The 17,518-nt window shown below is 43.6% G+C and overlaps 1 protein-coding gene across 6 annotated transcripts in view; it reads left to right on the forward strand.

Annotated features, from left to right (window-relative positions):
• The window catches only part of DGKG (diacylglycerol kinase gamma), a 197,373-nt gene that overhangs the window by 32,714 nt on the left and 147,141 nt on the right, over window positions 1-17,518 (forward strand). For all 6 annotated transcript variants that reach the window (XM_076003285.1, XM_076003280.1, XM_076003261.1 and 3 more), the window contains exons 2-3: window positions 492-805; window positions 13,844-13,920. In XM_076003285.1, coding sequence (XP_075859400.1) covers window positions 739-805; window positions 13,844-13,920 — 144 coding nt within the window. In that variant the 5' untranslated portion in view covers window positions 492-738. The remainder of the gene's footprint in view (window positions 1-491; window positions 806-13,843; window positions 13,921-17,518) is intronic.

Consider the following 17,518-nt stretch of genomic DNA (forward strand, 5'->3'; position numbering starts at 1 on the left):
TAGCCAGCCTTAGGAGTATTTGAATTTCCAAAGTGGCTCACCAGAGGCAGGTAAGCAGCTATCATGGTGGAATTTAGAAATTAATGGAGGGGAGAATGGCTCACCTTTCAAATTACCCCACACAGGCTGCTGTCCCTGTAATTACTCATGAAGCAGACAGCAGGCTCGGGCATTTTCAAGCCACAAGAATGCCCTTAAGTAACACTGATAGCACCTCTCATGTGAGACATTTAAGACTTCCCAGAGTTTAGGAGGGGCCCCTCTATTCATACAGGCCACAGTTTGCCACTCAACTCCCACCCCCAGGCAGGCAGCTGACTGGAGTCGTGCTGGTCTGTTCTCCAAGTGCTCTTCAGACCTTCCTGGGGGGAGATCCTTCTCTTACGAACCATTGAAACATTGTCCCCTGTCCAACAAAGAACATTTAGAGTTTTTTTTTTTTTTCTCTCACTAACATTCTCATTTACAATGTCTTTTCTGCCTCTACCTAGGAAAAGCCAGGATTTCTGAATCTGCCTTGACTACAGACGGGAGGATGTTGCCAGAGGAGTAGCAGAGGTCTTTTCTAATCTGCTGAGAGGTGCCCACTGCCGCCCTAGACGTCGAGTCCTCCGAGAAGTCTCCTGAGGGGCTTATCCACTACGTACATGCAAAGAGCCAGGCCTGGGCTGGGCCACAGCTCTCCCCTGGTGACACCTCTCCATCCCTGGCCTCCAGGCACTTGCACCCGGCTTAAAGATGAGTGAAGAACTGTGGGTCTCCCTCACCCCGGAAGAATTTGACCAGCTCCAGAAATATTCGGAATGTGAGTAAATAGGTTGACAGACCTGGGGTGGGATTTCTTCCTCGATAGAGACGTCATTTCTGGAGAGCAGAGTGGTATTATCACTGCAAAGTCACAGAGAATGTGGTCGGGCCTGACAGCTTATATTTCCTTATAAACACAGAATGTTAAAAGATAAAAACACAGTATCTTCAGGCTCTGTATCTTCAGGCTCTGTAAATAATACATACTCACCACAGAAATTTGGAATTACGTACAAGAAAACAGAGTAGGTTAGAAATCAACAATACACTCCATGAACATTTTGGAGCACTCTCCTGCTGTGCGTATTGCTTTCCATGGTTGAGTTCACTCTATGTACCTTTTCTTAAGCCTGCATTTTCCACATAACATAATATCATAAGTATTTTCTCAGGTCATTAAGACCTCTTTAGACTATAATCTTGAAGGGCTGAAGCCTGCATGTTTACAATGTTACTCAATCATTTACTTTAATATACTCTTGCATTTGGAAGAGTGTATTTATTTTTCAAAAGCTGCCTTTGAGTAAGATAATGAATCTCAACATGTGTTTCTGCACTTCATTCTAGAAAGGCATGGGCTTTTACTTGGGGCTCTGGGTTTCCTATTTGTTGGGTCAGGAACCATTTCAGTGCCAGACACGGTGGTGGTGAGGTCCACATTCACACACAGGCACACAGCTGTGCCCCCTTGGGCCACTCCCGACACTGACCGGAATCTGGTGACGGGAATCTGCTCAGGCTGTGGCGGAACACTGCACTCTGCACACACGGAGGCCCATGTGCGGTGCCAACTTTCTACAGAGCCCTTCGCCTCTGCCCCGCACCTGGCTCTATGGCCTCTCCCTTCATGTCCATTGTGCTGGGACTTCTGTAAATCGATAGGTCTAGAGCCCACTGACCTGCCATGCAGTGCCAGCACCAGTCCCCTCCAGGTGCACTTTGGCAACCCCTCCCCGCTTCCAGCAGGGCAGCTGCCCTTGTCCACAGCACTGGCCTAGGAGTCAGAGCATCCTGCTCAAGTGCCAGCTCTGCCCCTGCTCTCTGTGATGTGCCAGCCGTTATAACCCTGGGCCTCAGCGTCCTCTTCTATACAACAAGAGGGTTGGACTAGCTGTTCTCCTCCTGTAGTCCCTTCCCAGCCTAACACCCCCGTGCCTCCATATGCTCCCAAGGTCCATAGGAACTCCATGGGGTTATTGGCCAGTATCCCTCCTGGTGCCCTGGAACCTGTGGTCTCTTGTCTGGCCACAGTGGGTAGACGAGGGAGACGTCTAATATGTTGACGAGGAACAAGGAATCACTCTCCAGGGTAAATGCAATTTAATTCAGCCTGCTCTGTAGGTCAGCAACGTAGCAGGCCCCGCCAGGGATGAAAAAAGGGGCCTACCCTCAGAAGCCAGACTCTCTCTGGGAGTCAGCAGGGTGCTGTGACAGCAGCAGAGAAGGGCTGCAAGGCGGCAAACAGCTCCGGTGGAGCCCGCTAAACCTCACAGAGCGTGTAAACGAGAAGGGAATTGGAAACCGAAGGAAACTGGTGCAGGAGGGTGTGTTACTTTGCTAGGCTGTTAGCGAAGTACCACTGCGTGGGTGGATTGAAGAACAAATTTATTGTCTCAAAGTTCTGGAGATTGGAAGTGCAAAATCAAATAGTCGGCAGGGTTGTTTCCTTCCAAGAGCTTTGAGAAAAGAATCTGTTCCAGCCCGTCTCATGGGCTTCTGGCTGGCCGTGTTCTCCCTGAGTCTCCTCACATGGCATTCTCCTGTGTGCCTGTCTCTGTGTCCAGACTTCCCCTCCTTATCGGACTGGACCGCCCTCCTCCAGCATGACCTCATCTAGCTACATCTGCAATAACCCAAATAATTCCTAGGGGTTAGGAGGTAAAGCATATGAAGGGGGGGAGGAACACAATTAAACCCATAACAGGATTTAGCTGGGTGGACTCTGTGAAGGAAAGAATTTAAGATGTGGGCAGCAGATGGGAGAAGGAACCGTAGAAGCAAGGGAGAGCGCATGTAGGGGTGACAAGGACAGCTTCTAGGCTAGGCAGAAGGCAGGGGCAGAGGATGGGGAGGAGGATGTAAGGAGGGATGGGGAGAGCAGGGGAGGCCTTGCCCTGCATGTCAAGGTGTGGGCAGCATTTAGAGCCGTGAATCTGCAGGCCGTGGGCAGGGTGGCTCGGATCAGGTAGCTACTGGGTCAGGGACTCAGGCAGGATCCTTGGGATGAAATCTAGTCTGAGCTGAGGAACAAAGATAAGATGGTGAGTGTGGCAACGAACGAATGCTAATTTGTGGGAAATTGTGGAAATATCAAAACGTATAGAACAAAAGGAAGATACCTCACACAAACTGGCTCTGTAGAAAATGGGGACATCTTCTAGTGTCTGGTGGGGACAGTTTGGGAATGTTGATTCTGAGACGTTGACGACACGTCCATGTTTGCATTCATACGTGCCAGGCTGCAGGAGGCCAGCAGTGAATGAGGCACAGTCCCTGCCCTCAAAAGCTCACAGCCCCGCAGGGGGACAGACAGGACTCGAACCAGGATGTCACAGGGTAGCAGGGGCTCAGGAGTGAGCAGCATGGGAGAGGATGTCCAGCCCAGCCTAGCGGGGCCTTCCTGATACAAGGGTATTCCAGACTGCAGGAGCACGAGGAGGAGGGAGGGGGAAGGGCATTCTAGGCAGAGGAAGTGGCTTGGGCAAGGGTGGGGAGGTGAGGACAGCAGCTCACAGGCTGGGAGCCTAGAGCACATGTTGGTGCTGGTGTGGGGGGAGTTGGGGGAAGAACCAGAGAGGTAAGTGGGACCCCATCATGGAGGATCCTGCTTTCTAGGTGACATGTCATGTAGGCCCCAGGAGGTTGTGTGATAGGATGCGAGTGGGAATGAGGGGTCAGGCTATAGCTCTGACTTGGGAATTGTGTGGAGACAGCAAGGAGAGAAAAAAAGAAGAAGAAGAAAAGCACTTCTGAGAGCAAGAATGTTAGGAGAGAAAAGGAAAGGATGGAGAATGGGCCCAGGGGGTGCCTCAGTCAGGGGTCCAGGAAGAAGAGGAGCCAGAAGAAGACGTGGAAAGGAGAACCAGGAAGGCAACTAGGTAAAAGGGGGTCCGGATGGAGGGAGCTAAGGCAGGAGGGGTTCCAAATGTGGCAAAGCAGTTGAGCAGGCAGAGAGATGAAAGGAAGCTAGACTATTTAGTAGGAAGGGGTTCTTTTTGGTTTGGGCCTTTTCTTCAACCATCGTCTTTGTCCTTCTCTGACAACTTCCTCACGCTGTCCATATCCCAGGACTGGACAAAGCTCTCTGCTACCACTGTTCTAACAGGAGATGAAAAAAGGTACAATTCTTAGAAGATGATTAATCTTCAGAGAAAACCCTGAAAAAGTCACTTCCACCAATTTTAGATGCATTCTGGTATTCAGTAGGATTGCATTGCCATAGCAACCACTCTCCGTAACCACATAAACAGGAGCTTTACAACAGCAAAATAATGAAGTGTACAGCCTGAGAACTGAGAACTTTCTCCAGTGGGGTTATCAGGCAGGAGAGGCTCGTGGTGTTTTCCATTTATATAGCATAAAGCCTGCACCCTCTCTGGTGGCCTTCTATGGGCATGGAGGAGTCACCTTAAAACACTCTTGGAGATATATATATTTATTTTATATCATACACACGCACACACACATAGTTGACAGAAGCTTAATGTGAATCAACAGTGTAAAGTACATGTCATAAAAACTAACGTGATATTAAGAAATTTCTATTATTAAAAAAACAAAGTAACAATTTTGAAAAACAGAAAGATGAAATTTAATCTACCCATGATCCTATTTCTCCATGATAACCAGTACTAGCATGTTTGTGTATAAACATAAATATAAATATCAAAACATGCATATATATACACAGACACATACATACACATGTAAAATAAACCTGGGAATACACACACTATGCCGTTTTGGACGCTGTTTTCTTCACCCTAACAATATGTTTGAATTATCTACTGCTGCATCAAAACAGCTTCAAAACCATGAGTTAAACCAAACACCATTTTGTTTTTCCCATGATTCTATGGGCCAGGAACCTGGACAGGACCCAGCAGCTGTTCCACGGTGCCTGGGCTTCAGGTGGGAGGCCTCAAACAATTCAGGACTAGACAGTCGCACGTGGTTTATTCACTTACATGGTGGTATCTCAGTGTTCCTCCATGCAGCTTCGTTCCCCAGCACTCTGTTGTCTTCCAGGACCTCTCCGTGTGGCCCTTCTTTTCAGCAGGGTAGCCTGGACATCCAGGCTCAGGGCTCCAAGGGCAGAAAAGCAGCAGCTGCCACACCTTTCAACACCTGGGCTGAGAGGTCCTAGGACAGAACTCCCTTCACAGTCCATTGGTCAAAGCAGACACAGGCCCAGCCCGCATTCAGCGGGGTGGAAGAATGGACTCCACGTCTCATGGAGGAGTGGCCCATACAGGGAGGGAAGGAATGGATGGTGGCCACCTTTGGAAACTGACGAGCACACAGCACATGGTGATGCATTCCCATGTCAGACAGTATGGCTGTGAAGCATGGTTTTTAGTGGTTTCGGAGATTTTGATTTCTTTTGAACACATTTCTACTATTTCATTAAACCAAACTAGTGGTTGTAGTCTTAGGCTATATTAATAGATTCATAGTGTCTAATTAGGCAAACTAATATCCATATTCTATCCTACCCTGATCAGACCTCTCCAAAGAACTGAATTTATTTCTGGGCACGACAGTTTACAATGGATAGGGACATACTGGAACTTGTTTGGAACTTGGTGAGTGAGTGGCCCCAAAGGCTGATTACGGAGAAATGAAAGTGTTGTGCATATTTTCTGGGGAAAGGAAGGGCAAGGTGAGAGAGGGCTTGTTGTATTGAAATAACTGACTGCGGTTGTGGGAAGAGGTGTTAAGTTAATTGTGGAAAGCTTCCAGAGGAAGCCCTAGGAGTAATGGGAGGAAATTATAGGAAAAATTTAAAGTATGAAATATATTAATTCCTGATGGTCAAACCTGTCCAAGATGGAACAGATTGCACTCAGAAATGACTGAGTTTCCTTTCCCTGAAACTGTCTGGACAGAGAGTTGGCTGAGACACTCTAGGGGAGATAAGAGCATTAGTTGTCTGGTTGATTAAATGACCTTCATCAGCACTTCTAATACTTGGTTTCTGTGTTTAAACAGATTTCTATCCTACCCCAGAGGGTTTGTGCATGCGAGGATGCCCCCTCTTAAGCCTCCTCTCCTAACAATCATGATAATTGCTGGGGAGGACAGTTTTTGCCAGTTTTTGTTTTTGTTGTTGTTAATTCCTTAAAGGTCTTATGATTTATCAAGGACAGAAATTGTTCATTTATTCAGAGAGGGAAAAAAGGAGAAACAACTGATGAAGCAACAATTTAACTTTTAATTCTCAAAAAATTAAACCAAATATTTCCTACAGCAGCCAGTAGTCACTTAGACTATGTATAATTTTTTTTTTTTTTGAGACAGAGTCTCACTCTGTCACCCTGGCTAGACTATATAGAGTTTTTAAAAGCTGGGAGAGATCTTAACCATCACACTTCCATTTGTAACACCCTTTACAAATGAGAACACTGTGTCCAGAAGAACTCTGTGACTTGTCCAAGGTCATACAGAAGGTCAGTGGTAAAATAGGAATAGAATGAAAGTGCCCCAATTCCAGTGCAAATCCAATTTGTTCTGACTCAGTTCCAACAAATTAAACAAAAAGCACCCCTTGGAGCTCAACCTTTAACCATACATTGGTTAATATATATATATATATATATGTATGTGTGTGTGTGTGTGTGTGTATGTGCCTGTGTGTATGTAGAGAGAAAGCAATTAAATATAATAGAGCAGAGTTTTAAAGTGAATTTAAAGAGAATGAATCAGTAAATTGTGCTATTAGGAAACATATTTCATTAGAAGCTGACTTTAAGATATAGGTACAATTCAAAATCCAAAGATGTCAGAGTCAGAGAACATCAGAGAAAATGTTTAGGGCTGATTTGTAGAACAATGGAAGGCTCTAAGTAAGTGTCATTGAAACCTTGCCATTTATATTGGCCATTAGACTGAGACCTAATCAAATGTTTGTGCAGTCCTGGGCCCGTAAAGGGTCATATCTAGTTGCTTCTATCTTGGAGGGTTAATCATGACTATTTCTCACCCACATCTGTTTTAGCACAACTGGCCTTCTTTTCCCTTAGTGATGATGAGGACGTACCCAAAAGGAGTCACAGAATCCATGGACAGGTAGACATTCCTATGGACACTGGCTCTCCAAGTTTAGCATACACATGACTGTCCCAGAGAGCTTGTTAAAAGGCAGGTTCTGAATCAGTAGAGGTAGTGCTGAGATTCTGCATTTCTACCGAGCTCCCAGGGGATGCTGACGCTGCTCATCCAGGGCCACACTTTTAGTTGCAAGATGGTACCAGTCCTCTGACCCATTCCTTCACCTTTACTTGAAATATGACTGAAGACACCAAACTATGTGGATAAAAAATGGGAAATTTTGCTAGCAGTATAAATTTTACTTACACAAGTAAGCCTTACCAGTCATTTATAATGGCAGGAAATTTTAGTATCCTAAGAAGGTTTTTCTTATATCAGCCAAAATTTCCTCTGCTTCAATGTAAAGTCTTTCCTCTTACTTTATATGTAACATCTGTGGCAGAGCCATCACTTCCACAGGTCAGTGGTCCTCAGCCTTGGCTGCCTGATCACATGGAAGGCTTTGAACACTTCCTATGCCCTGCCTACACCTCCTGGACCATTTTAGCACCATTTATAGGCATGGGACCCAGGCATTAGTATCTTTTTTAAAGCTCCCCAGATAATTCCAATATGCAGCCATGGTTGAGAACCACTGGTCTGCCTTATCTCCCTATGTCTCTGGGAATATAGAACACATGGGACAAGTATGACCAGCCCAATCCCTTTTCTAGCCCTCATTTATTCAATAAATCTTTATTGGATATCTATTTTATGCAGGGCGATGGGCTCATGCTGGGGATAAACAGTGAACAGGAAAAGAAGTTTAGCTGGGAGAATGTGTGTGTGACAAGTGCGTCAATGCTTGTGAAGCTGGGCTTCTCACATGCGCTTCCCACATCCCGCTCTGGGGCCTGACTCCTGGCAAAAGAGGTGGGCCTTGTGGTGTAGTGCTGCCAGCCCTGGTCCCCTCTGTTTTGACATCATCCTTCATCTTCCAGGACCCTCAAGGAGCCCTGCTCTTGTTTTTGTGCATTTCATGTTCTTGACTCCCTGGAGCAGTTAGAAAATTTATTCATATATCCCAGCTTTCAACAGAAGAAGAAAAATCTAGATTCTATTTTCTTCTCATGAGCCAACATCCCCTTCCCCTCCTCCCTGTGTCTCCCCAGCTACCACCACCACCTCCAGCCCAGGTTGAGAGACACTTATGACTTTTCAAGTCTGTGGAATATGCTCCTCTAGCCTCAGCATCGTGGTCTTTTCTGAGTTGTGGCAAGCGAGGCTTAGCAGTCAGCCACAGACCTACAGGGATGTGGCTTCAGGCCTACTCATCACAAGTGAGGTCCATGGACTTGCATCATTGGTGTCACCTAGGATCTTAAAATGCAGAATCTCAGGCCTTGGCCCCAACCTACTGAATCTGCATTTTACCAGATCCCCTGTGTTTTATACGCACATTACAGTTTGAGAAGCTCCCATACAACTTTGAAGAACAGAAAGTTATGATGCACCTTAGAATTTCACTCTCATATATGGGTTTTCAGATTTGCTTTTGAAAACATTGATTCATACTCATTTCAAAGTTTAATGGTTTGTTGATGTAGTGCTCAAATACTCAGTGTTCTTACCTAGAAGACAGACCATCAACTTTGGGTCCTGGTGAAGTTTACGGAAGTCTCTGATTTGGCTGCTTGTTCAGATGGAGGGTGTCCCTGTCCCACATCAATGTGGTAACAAAGGTGAAAGAAAAATTTTTTTCCTAAAAAGGTTTTGAATTTTCTCAACTACTAGGAGCAAGTGTTTGGTTTAGGTCTCAGAGTTCTTGGCACATAAAGAATAAAGAGACCATCTTGGACTGAAAACTTCCTAGGGCAGTTGTTACTACTAGCAACTTTAATCACAGAGAAGAGCCTTCTAAACACCTGGCTTAGGGTAGAACTGAATGCTGAGAGTCCTGCCTATCTGGGTTAATGCAAAACATACCCCTACCTTGCCAAGTGGCTGAATAAGCTGACCTGTGGGATAGAGTTCTATGGTATTGTTCACTTAAACAATGAAGAATGTCTGACAAGCACAGCAATTTTAGATTTAGCAACATTATAAGCACTTTTTTTTCCTTTGGCAATAATGATCCAAGTTCGGCCACTTCTTGAGACAATCTTCACTTAAAACAATAAAATCACATAATAGAACAGCAGTTCTCAACCTTGTCTGTACATTTGAATCCCTAGGAAGCTTCAAAATACACTGTTTCCTGCATTCCCCAAAAAATGCTGACTTAATTTGTCTGGGGTAAGGCCTGGGTTTCAGTGTGTATAGGGCTCCCCAGGTAATTTCAACATGCAGATAGGTTTGAGAGCCACTGTCATAGAGGAAGGGTCTTATCTTCTAACGAGTGTTTGGGTATCCAATAAATCTAATTGCTGTTATCATGTTATTTAGATATGTTAAAAAATAAGAGTGACTCACTCACTGATTGTGTACTCTTCAAAGAATCTCTCAAATTCCATAAACTTCAGTTTCCTCTTCTCTAAAATAGGGATAATTATTTCCTCCTCTCTAAAATAGAGATAATTGTTATGTTGGGAATGGTTTTGGAGATTTAAATAAACTATATAAGGTGACTAGAACAGTGCCTAGCATAAAATAAGAACTCAACAAAATGAAAGTTGTTACAAAGAAATGTGGACATGATCCTATTTTGTATACTCAGAAATGGAACGTGATGTGCTCTGTGTCTGGTGGTGATGTTATGATAAAGGCTTTGGCAAAGGAGTTTTCTACTGAGGTTATGCTGTTGGGTTCACAGATGACACCTGAAATAAGATCAGGGAATGCTGCGAAGAAGTCCCTCGGTGTTCTTATCTGTCTTAAGATGAAACAAAATGGAACAGTGATTGGCAAAGCAGATTAGTCATGCATAATACTCACTCCTCATGAGGGAAAAAAAAAAAAAAAAACCCAGCCCAGAAATCTGTTGAGAAGAAAACTGTCATAAAATATCAAAGGACATCCAAGGAGAAAGTAATGTGTCCCAAATTTGAGAATTAGGTTGTTTCCCTTTTTAAAAAAGGTTTTGATGCCATGAGCCTATAAAAGCCCATAAAGCAAAGTGAAGTAAATGTATGATGAGTAATATATTTCACAGAAAACTAGTTAAAAATCCTTTGGATTGGTTTTTTTTCTTTTTCATTTAATTTTAGGCTATTAATCAGATACCTTAAAATAAATGTCTTTTCTATTTTTCCTTTTTAAAATCTCTGTTTATGTGAACATATGATGAAAATGTGTGCATACATATATATCTATATCACACATTTGAATATAAAGCAGGGTTTTAGAAATAGAGCAATGGGACTTTAGAACCAAAGGATTTCTGCTAGGGTGAACTGGGGAATATCCAAAATGTAACAATAATATCAAAAGAGCATAAATTAAGCCAGGTGTGGTTGTTCACACCTGTAATCCCAGCACTTTGGGAGGCCAAGGCAGGAGGATTGCTTGAGGTCAGGAGTTCAAGACCAGCCTGGGAAAAAGTGAAACCCCACCTCTACAAAACAAATAGAAAAATTAGCTGGGTGTGGTGGCATGCACCGGTAGTCTCAGCTACTTGGGAGGCTGGGACAGGAGGATCTCTTGAGTCCAGGAGTTTGAGGTTGCAGAGAGCTGTGATGATGCCACTGCACTGTAGCCTGTGCAACAGAATAAGACCCTGTCTCAAAAAAAATAGTATAAATTCAATTGAAATCACTCCCTTGTTTCTCAATCAAAATGCCCCCTTTACACTCTGTTTATAGAAGCCACACTAGGGGTACCCATTTTCTCAAATTTGCATTTTTTTTTAATTTGGCCACTTTGGCTGAGCTAAAAACCTCCCATTAAAATAAACTCTAAAGTGTACATTTTTTTCTAAATAATTAAACTGCTTATAGAGTAATTTGAATATATGTGTGACATTAACTGAGCTCTGGCCTAATTCTAAACTTTCTTCCATTCTATTTCCTGAGTGGTCTTTAGAAAATAGAAATCTGGTTATGTTATTTCACCATTCAAAAAATCTTTCACCATTTCAAATCAATGTCCTTATCTCATATTTCAAGACCCCCAGAAGTCTGTCCCCATACTACTCTCTGGTTCTAACTTATCCTAAATGTGCTGTGGTGCCTATCCCTACGTCTTTGCTCACTCTTCTGAAAATACCCTTTCTACTCATGTCTGCCTTTGAAAACCTTACCCATTCTTTATGCCCCAGCTCAAATGCTACATTCCTCATAGGACATCCTCAGGCCCCATCCCAACCCCACTTTCACCCTAATTTTACTTCCCCATTTGGTGTTTCATAAAGCTTCATATTATTGCTACAGCATTAATTATACTTTTACTTGTCTTTGCAAATGTTTGGGAAGCAGTAGTAAATAATATGTAAGGGGGAAAAATATAGACTTTTTTGGCAGATTCTCACTCTGTTGCCCTGGCTGGAGTGCTGTGGCATCAGCCTAGCTCACAGCAACCTCAAACTCCTGGGCTCAAGCAATCCTTCTGCCTCAGCCTCCTGATAGCTGGGACTACAGGCATGCGCCACCATGCCCGGCTAACTTTTTCTATATAGTTTTAGTTGGCCAATTAATTTCTTTCTATTTTTAATAGAGACGGAGTCTCACTCTTGCTCAGGCTGGTCTTAAACTCCTGACCTCGAGCTATCCACCTGCCTCAGCTTCCCAGAGTGCTAGGATTACAGGCGTGAGCCACTACACCTGGCCAAGAATATCGACATTTGAGCCAGACTAGACTTGAGTAAAAATGCTGGATCTTGGGCAAGTCAATTAATTTTTCTGAATTTTAGCTTCTTCATCTGTAAACTGAAGAAAATATTACCAAATTTGCATGGATTGGTAGAGGTGAGAATATGCAGGTGAAGGCCCCCAATGAGGGGTAACTATTATTACCAATATTATTCTAATCATCTTCCCGACTAGTTCATTAACTTGTGTATGTATCTTGCAGTGTCTTACCCTCCATAGTGTTTTCTGAATTGAATGGAAGCAGTCCAAATTGACGGCATCTGCTGCCTGGATCTTACTGAGCTATTAGTTTTGGAACATCTGTTTTGAATTTCAGAAAGAAAATTCCATTTTTAGGCAACAGCAGCATTTTCCTGTGGCATTTCAATATGTCTCAATCCTGAAATGATTATAACTTCTGCTTGATTTAATCCAAGTCAGCAAAGCCATGGAGAACAGCCCAGCCCATGAGTACATTGACTTTACCTAGGTCTAAGAGAGCTTAACCCTCTGTACAAGGAGCCTGAACAACAAGGAACACTGTGTGAGCTTTTAATGACATTGCCCTTTGCTCAAATGTTTAAATAGCAGCAATAATGGAGCTTGGGAAGCTCTTAATTATCTACAGTCCTGAGAGACAGGGAGAGTACAGGTCATAGAAACCCTGGTTTGCTTTGATGTCTAGAGTACTGATAACGACACAGGGTGCACTCCTGATGTGTTTCTAATGACAATTATTTAGCCCCTTTTCTTGACTCCCAATTTCCTTATAAAACTCCAAAAGGAAGCAGCCACTGTGGTCTTGACCGGTTTCTGTATTATTTCCTGTGGAAAGTAGAATTTTCTAAACCACCACGCCTCGTGAATCCTCTGAGTCTTTCTTTGTCCCCTTCCAATATAAATGTAACTTATAGGGAACATTGAGGGGAAATCATGGGAGGGGGGAGGGCTTAGCTTCCAGAAGAAAAAGTACTGGCTGCTAAAAATATGTTAGAAATACCATAGGAACATAAAATCAACCATGCTAATTATGAAATATAATTGAGGTTATGTTTTAGGTGTCAGAATGAATAGCTCAATTTTTGCTATCAAGATAAAAAATAAAAATCAAGAAAAGGGGGTGGGCAGAGTTGTCAGGATCCCAGAATTAAAAGAAACCTCCTTGCCCTATTGTACAATAATGTTTCAGCACCAAGGACAGAGCCTTGTAGGGCTTAACGCCCACCCATCCTATATAATTAACAATTTTTTAATGTTTTGAAATTTCCACTTAGATGTTTATACAGTCATCTATATATTGTTTTTCTGACTTCTAGTTACATGTCAAACATTGATATGATAAACAAAGATTCATCATCTAATTACAGCTCTCAAGGTAAAACTGGAGCAGGAGATGAGCAAGATAGACAAGTAACACTATAGGACAAGAGCTGCTACGGAGTCGTGTATAAGCCATATGGGAGCCAGAGGAGGGAATGCTTAACCTTGACTGGTGAAAAGGAAGACTTTACAAAGGAGTTGACATTTGAGCTGGATATTTAAGATTGAGTGAAGTTTGCAAGACAGAAAAGAATTGCCATGAAAGAGCACACAGCATATTCAGAATGTCTAGAGATGTGATGTGATTTGATATGGCTGAAATGCAGGGTGAATGGGAAAATAAGGAACAGGCTAGGTCAAATCACCAAGGGCTTGTATCCCATGTGAGGGGATTAGACTTTGTTCTAGGAAAACCAAAACCCATCAAATGATTTTGAGCAAGGATGTGATCTGATCAGATTTGTGTTTTAGAAAGATAGTTCAGATAGCAGGAGAAATAACAGACTAAAAAAAAAACAAAGAAGTGAGCAGGCAGAAGGGAAGATAAAGGTGACAATTTTTCCAGGTGGTCCTGGGAGTGAGGGACTGCTCCTTCATAATCATGGTTAGACGGGGAGAATTTGTTTGGCCCACCTCCCATTAGCTGTTTACCAGCGTTTCACATGTGAATTGTGTCCTTCCAGATTCCTCAAAGAAGATAAAGGATGTCTTGATGGAATTCAATGAGGGTGGGAGCCTCAAACAATATGATCCGCATGAGGTAAGAACATTTCCATTTCAAGCCTTTAAAAAAACAAAAAAAAAAAAACTCTGTTCCAGCCTTCCCATCATGTTTTCCTCTTGGAGATTTAGCTTGCCTTGAATAACTTGCTCTTCAACATGCTTTTTCCTAAATCTCAAGTAATCCATTAGTGTTACCTGGCATTATACATATCCCAAGTCCATTCACCCCTCCCACTGTCCTAGAAGACTACAACTTTTTCTCTGATCACAGTTCTCACTCTTCCTCCCATCCTCATTCTCAATTAACAATTGTGTGTTCTATGTTTTTGTTTTGTTTTGCTTGCTTTTTTTTCTGGTCAAGTGTGTGTTTTCTACTTCACTGAGAAAATAGAAACAATCAGAAAAGATCTTGTACAAGCTTTCTCACTCCATGTGTCCACCTGCCTGCACCTTTTCTTCTGTAACTAAGGATCTCCATGCTCTTGTCTGGTCAAACTCCTCCACTTGAGCACTCTATCCCATCCTCTTTTGGCTTATTGAAAGGCATTGCTTCAGCAACACAGCTCCCTCTGCCCCTTCCTTTCCCTCCCTACTACTCCCTTTTTCTCTCTCTAGGTCCTTCACATAAGCTCTCCTTTCTATATTAGATTTTTCCCATCAACATATAAACATACTGTTATCTCTCCTATATTAAAAAATGTTCTCCTGACTCCAAGTTCTCTTCTTCATACTTTCTTTAAAACCTTTTGAACAGTGTGTAATCCCCACTCCTCCACTAAAACCACTGGTCAAGACAGCCAAGCACCTTCATGTGGCTAAACCCAATAGCCATTATGCTCAACACCATTGGGTGTGGTTGGTCAAATCCTCCTTTATTTTCTTCACTTGGTTTCAGGACACTAAACTATCCTGGTTTTCCTCTTTCCCCTCTACTTTACATTTCCACTTAAAAATCTAATAGACATCTCAAGCTTAGCATGAGCTAAACTGATGTCCTTGATCTTCCCCTGTAAAACCTGCTTTTCCAGCAGTCTTCCCCATTTCAGTAAATGACAATTCCACTCTTCAAGCCATTCAACCTAAAATTATGGAGTCTTCCTTGACTTTTCCCTTTCTCTCATAACCTACATCCAATTCTTTGCCAAATTCTGTCACTTCTACCTTCAAAATATATCCAAAATCTAGCCACATCTCACCACCTGCACTGTTACCATCCTGGCCTGAGTCATCACCATATTTTGCCCAGATTATTTCAAGAGTCTTCTAACTGAGCTCCTTGCTTCTGCCCTTACCCTTTAAGTCTATTCCTCACACATATCCTGAGCAATCTGTTAAAACTTATGTTAGAGCTTGTCACTACCCCACTTGACAATCTCCTATGGTTCCCTCCACCCCCTACTCCGAGTAAAAGTCAAGGTCATTATAATCTGTACCTCCCCTACTTTCTGATGTCATCTCTTGCCACTCTCCCCCTCTTCGTTCCTTTCCAGCCATATTAGCCTTCTCGATGTTGTCAAACAAGCCAATGTCACTGTAACTTCAGCACCATTGCACCTGCTGTTGCCTCTTCTTGGAATGCTCCTCCTCAGCATACCCACGTTGTTCATTCTCTCACTGCCTTCAAGTCTGTGTTCAAATCACCTTCTCAGTGATTGTCACCTTCTTTATCCAACCCTGAAGCCCTCTTTCCTATCCCCCTGGTGCTTGCTATCCCCCACTCTCTTTATTTCTTCCTTAGCACTCCTCACCAGCTCTAACACTATATAATTTACTTAATTAATTGTCTGGCTCTCCTACTAGAATATTTTTGTTCACGGTTGTGTCTCCAGTGCCCAGAAGAGTATCTGGCCCATTGCAGGCATTCCATAAATATTTGCTAAATAAATAAATGGATGCAAGACCTCCCCCCACTTTCAAATTCAACTCATCTAACATTGCCTGGGCATCTGGGCACTGTTCTGGGCACTGTAGAAGGTATAAAGATGAAGAAACACAAGACATACTTCCCATTGGCAGAGTCAAGTTCATGACCCTGGAGTCACATGGTCTGACATCACCCAGCAATGGGGCCTTAAATAATATTTCACCTCTTGAACCTCACTTTCCTCATCTGGGAACTGAAGATAACAAAAAAATAAAAACTTGAAGTTTGTGGGAGAACTTTTGCAAAGTGTCTAACACTCTACAGGGTACTTTAAAAATGGTGCCCATTATTACTCCTCTTCTATCCCTTTTCCCCAGAATGTGTTATATTCAACTCCCTTTCCTCTGCTCTGGAGTCCTTTTATGAGGGCTAACTGCAGAAAAGTGACTGACCAGCAGGACTAATTTAAGGAGACACTGGCCACTTACTTAGGCACATTGTCATCATCCATTCCACAAACCTCAGTCAATGCCTTCCCTGCCAGACATTGTAAATGAATCAACAGGGCTTGTGCCCTCAAAGTACACCTGAGAGGGGCTTTTGGATGGAATGCACCAATCACTGAGAGAATGAAGCAGGAGGGAGGTTGCTGGAATAGGGGTAGGTTGAGAATACACCGTGTCAAAGAACATTCCTGAGGAGAAGGCATGCAGAGAAGATGGCAGAGCCAGCAAAGAACTCACTGCCCCACACCTGCCACCTCCAGCTCCAAAAACATGGGAACAAAAACCTGGCGGGGGCTGCTAATCGGCCTGTCTGCCCTGGGGCTGATGAGTGGGAGGGGAACAATTTGGTGAGGGCCACCGCTGGTGTGAAGGCCACGGGAGCTTTCAGAAACAGGGAGCAGCTCAGATGTTAGAAGCACGTGGCCGCCCTCGCCTCTGTCAGGGTTGGCCCTGACGTTTTGTATGCCTGACACTGCTGTGTCTCCGGGGAGCTCTGTCACTCTGATTTTGTTCTCTCACACAGTGCAGTTGACTTCTAGTAGGTGTAATGTCATGGCATAGGCATGGGGAAACAAGGGTTTAATTTCTCTTGAGCTTGATGGCTTACCGCTGCTAAAATGTCTCAACGAGAAACAAGTTAGCTGTGGGAAAGGGCAGATTGCTAGAAAAGCTAGGATGGAAGTAAACGTTTGCTGAGTAGAGTGACTGCATCTGGCCATGGCAAACATGCTCTTGCCTGACACCACCAAGTGATTCTCCAGAGAAAAGAGCAGTGGGAGGCAGCCTGAGCAAAACCCAGCAGAGCAGAAGAGGCAGGTGGCTTGACAGTGTTGTGAGCCTGGACTCAAATACAGCTGAGCACAAAGCCCAGCTCTGGCACATGTTTTATGACCTTGAGCAAGTGATTTATGGCATCAGAATTTGTTTTATCCCAAAAATGACCATAATAGTCCCCCTTCACACTGCCATCTTGAGCATTAAAGTGCCTGAGGTGTAGTATACTCTCCTCCTAGTTCTCCTCCCTTTTGACCTGTTTAAGAATTGACACACTCGCTTTGAGCAGATTTAAGCAGCAGCCATTGCCTAGCTAATTCCTGCATGAAAGCTGCTGGGGGATAACAGGGTTCCTTTGGCCTGGATGACCAGGGTGCCTGTGATGTCACTCTAGGGCTCAGAGAATTGCCGGCGTGCCTCACGGTGGTTTGGGTGTGATGTCCAGGCACTCCCGACCCCGTCCCCCATCACACATTTACTAAGCAGCTACT

The sequence above is a fragment of the Microcebus murinus genome, chromosome 1 (genome assembly GCF_040939455.1).
Source record: "Microcebus murinus isolate Inina chromosome 1, M.murinus_Inina_mat1.0, whole genome shotgun sequence".
Taxonomy (NCBI): Eukaryota; Metazoa; Chordata; class Mammalia; order Primates; family Cheirogaleidae; genus Microcebus; species Microcebus murinus.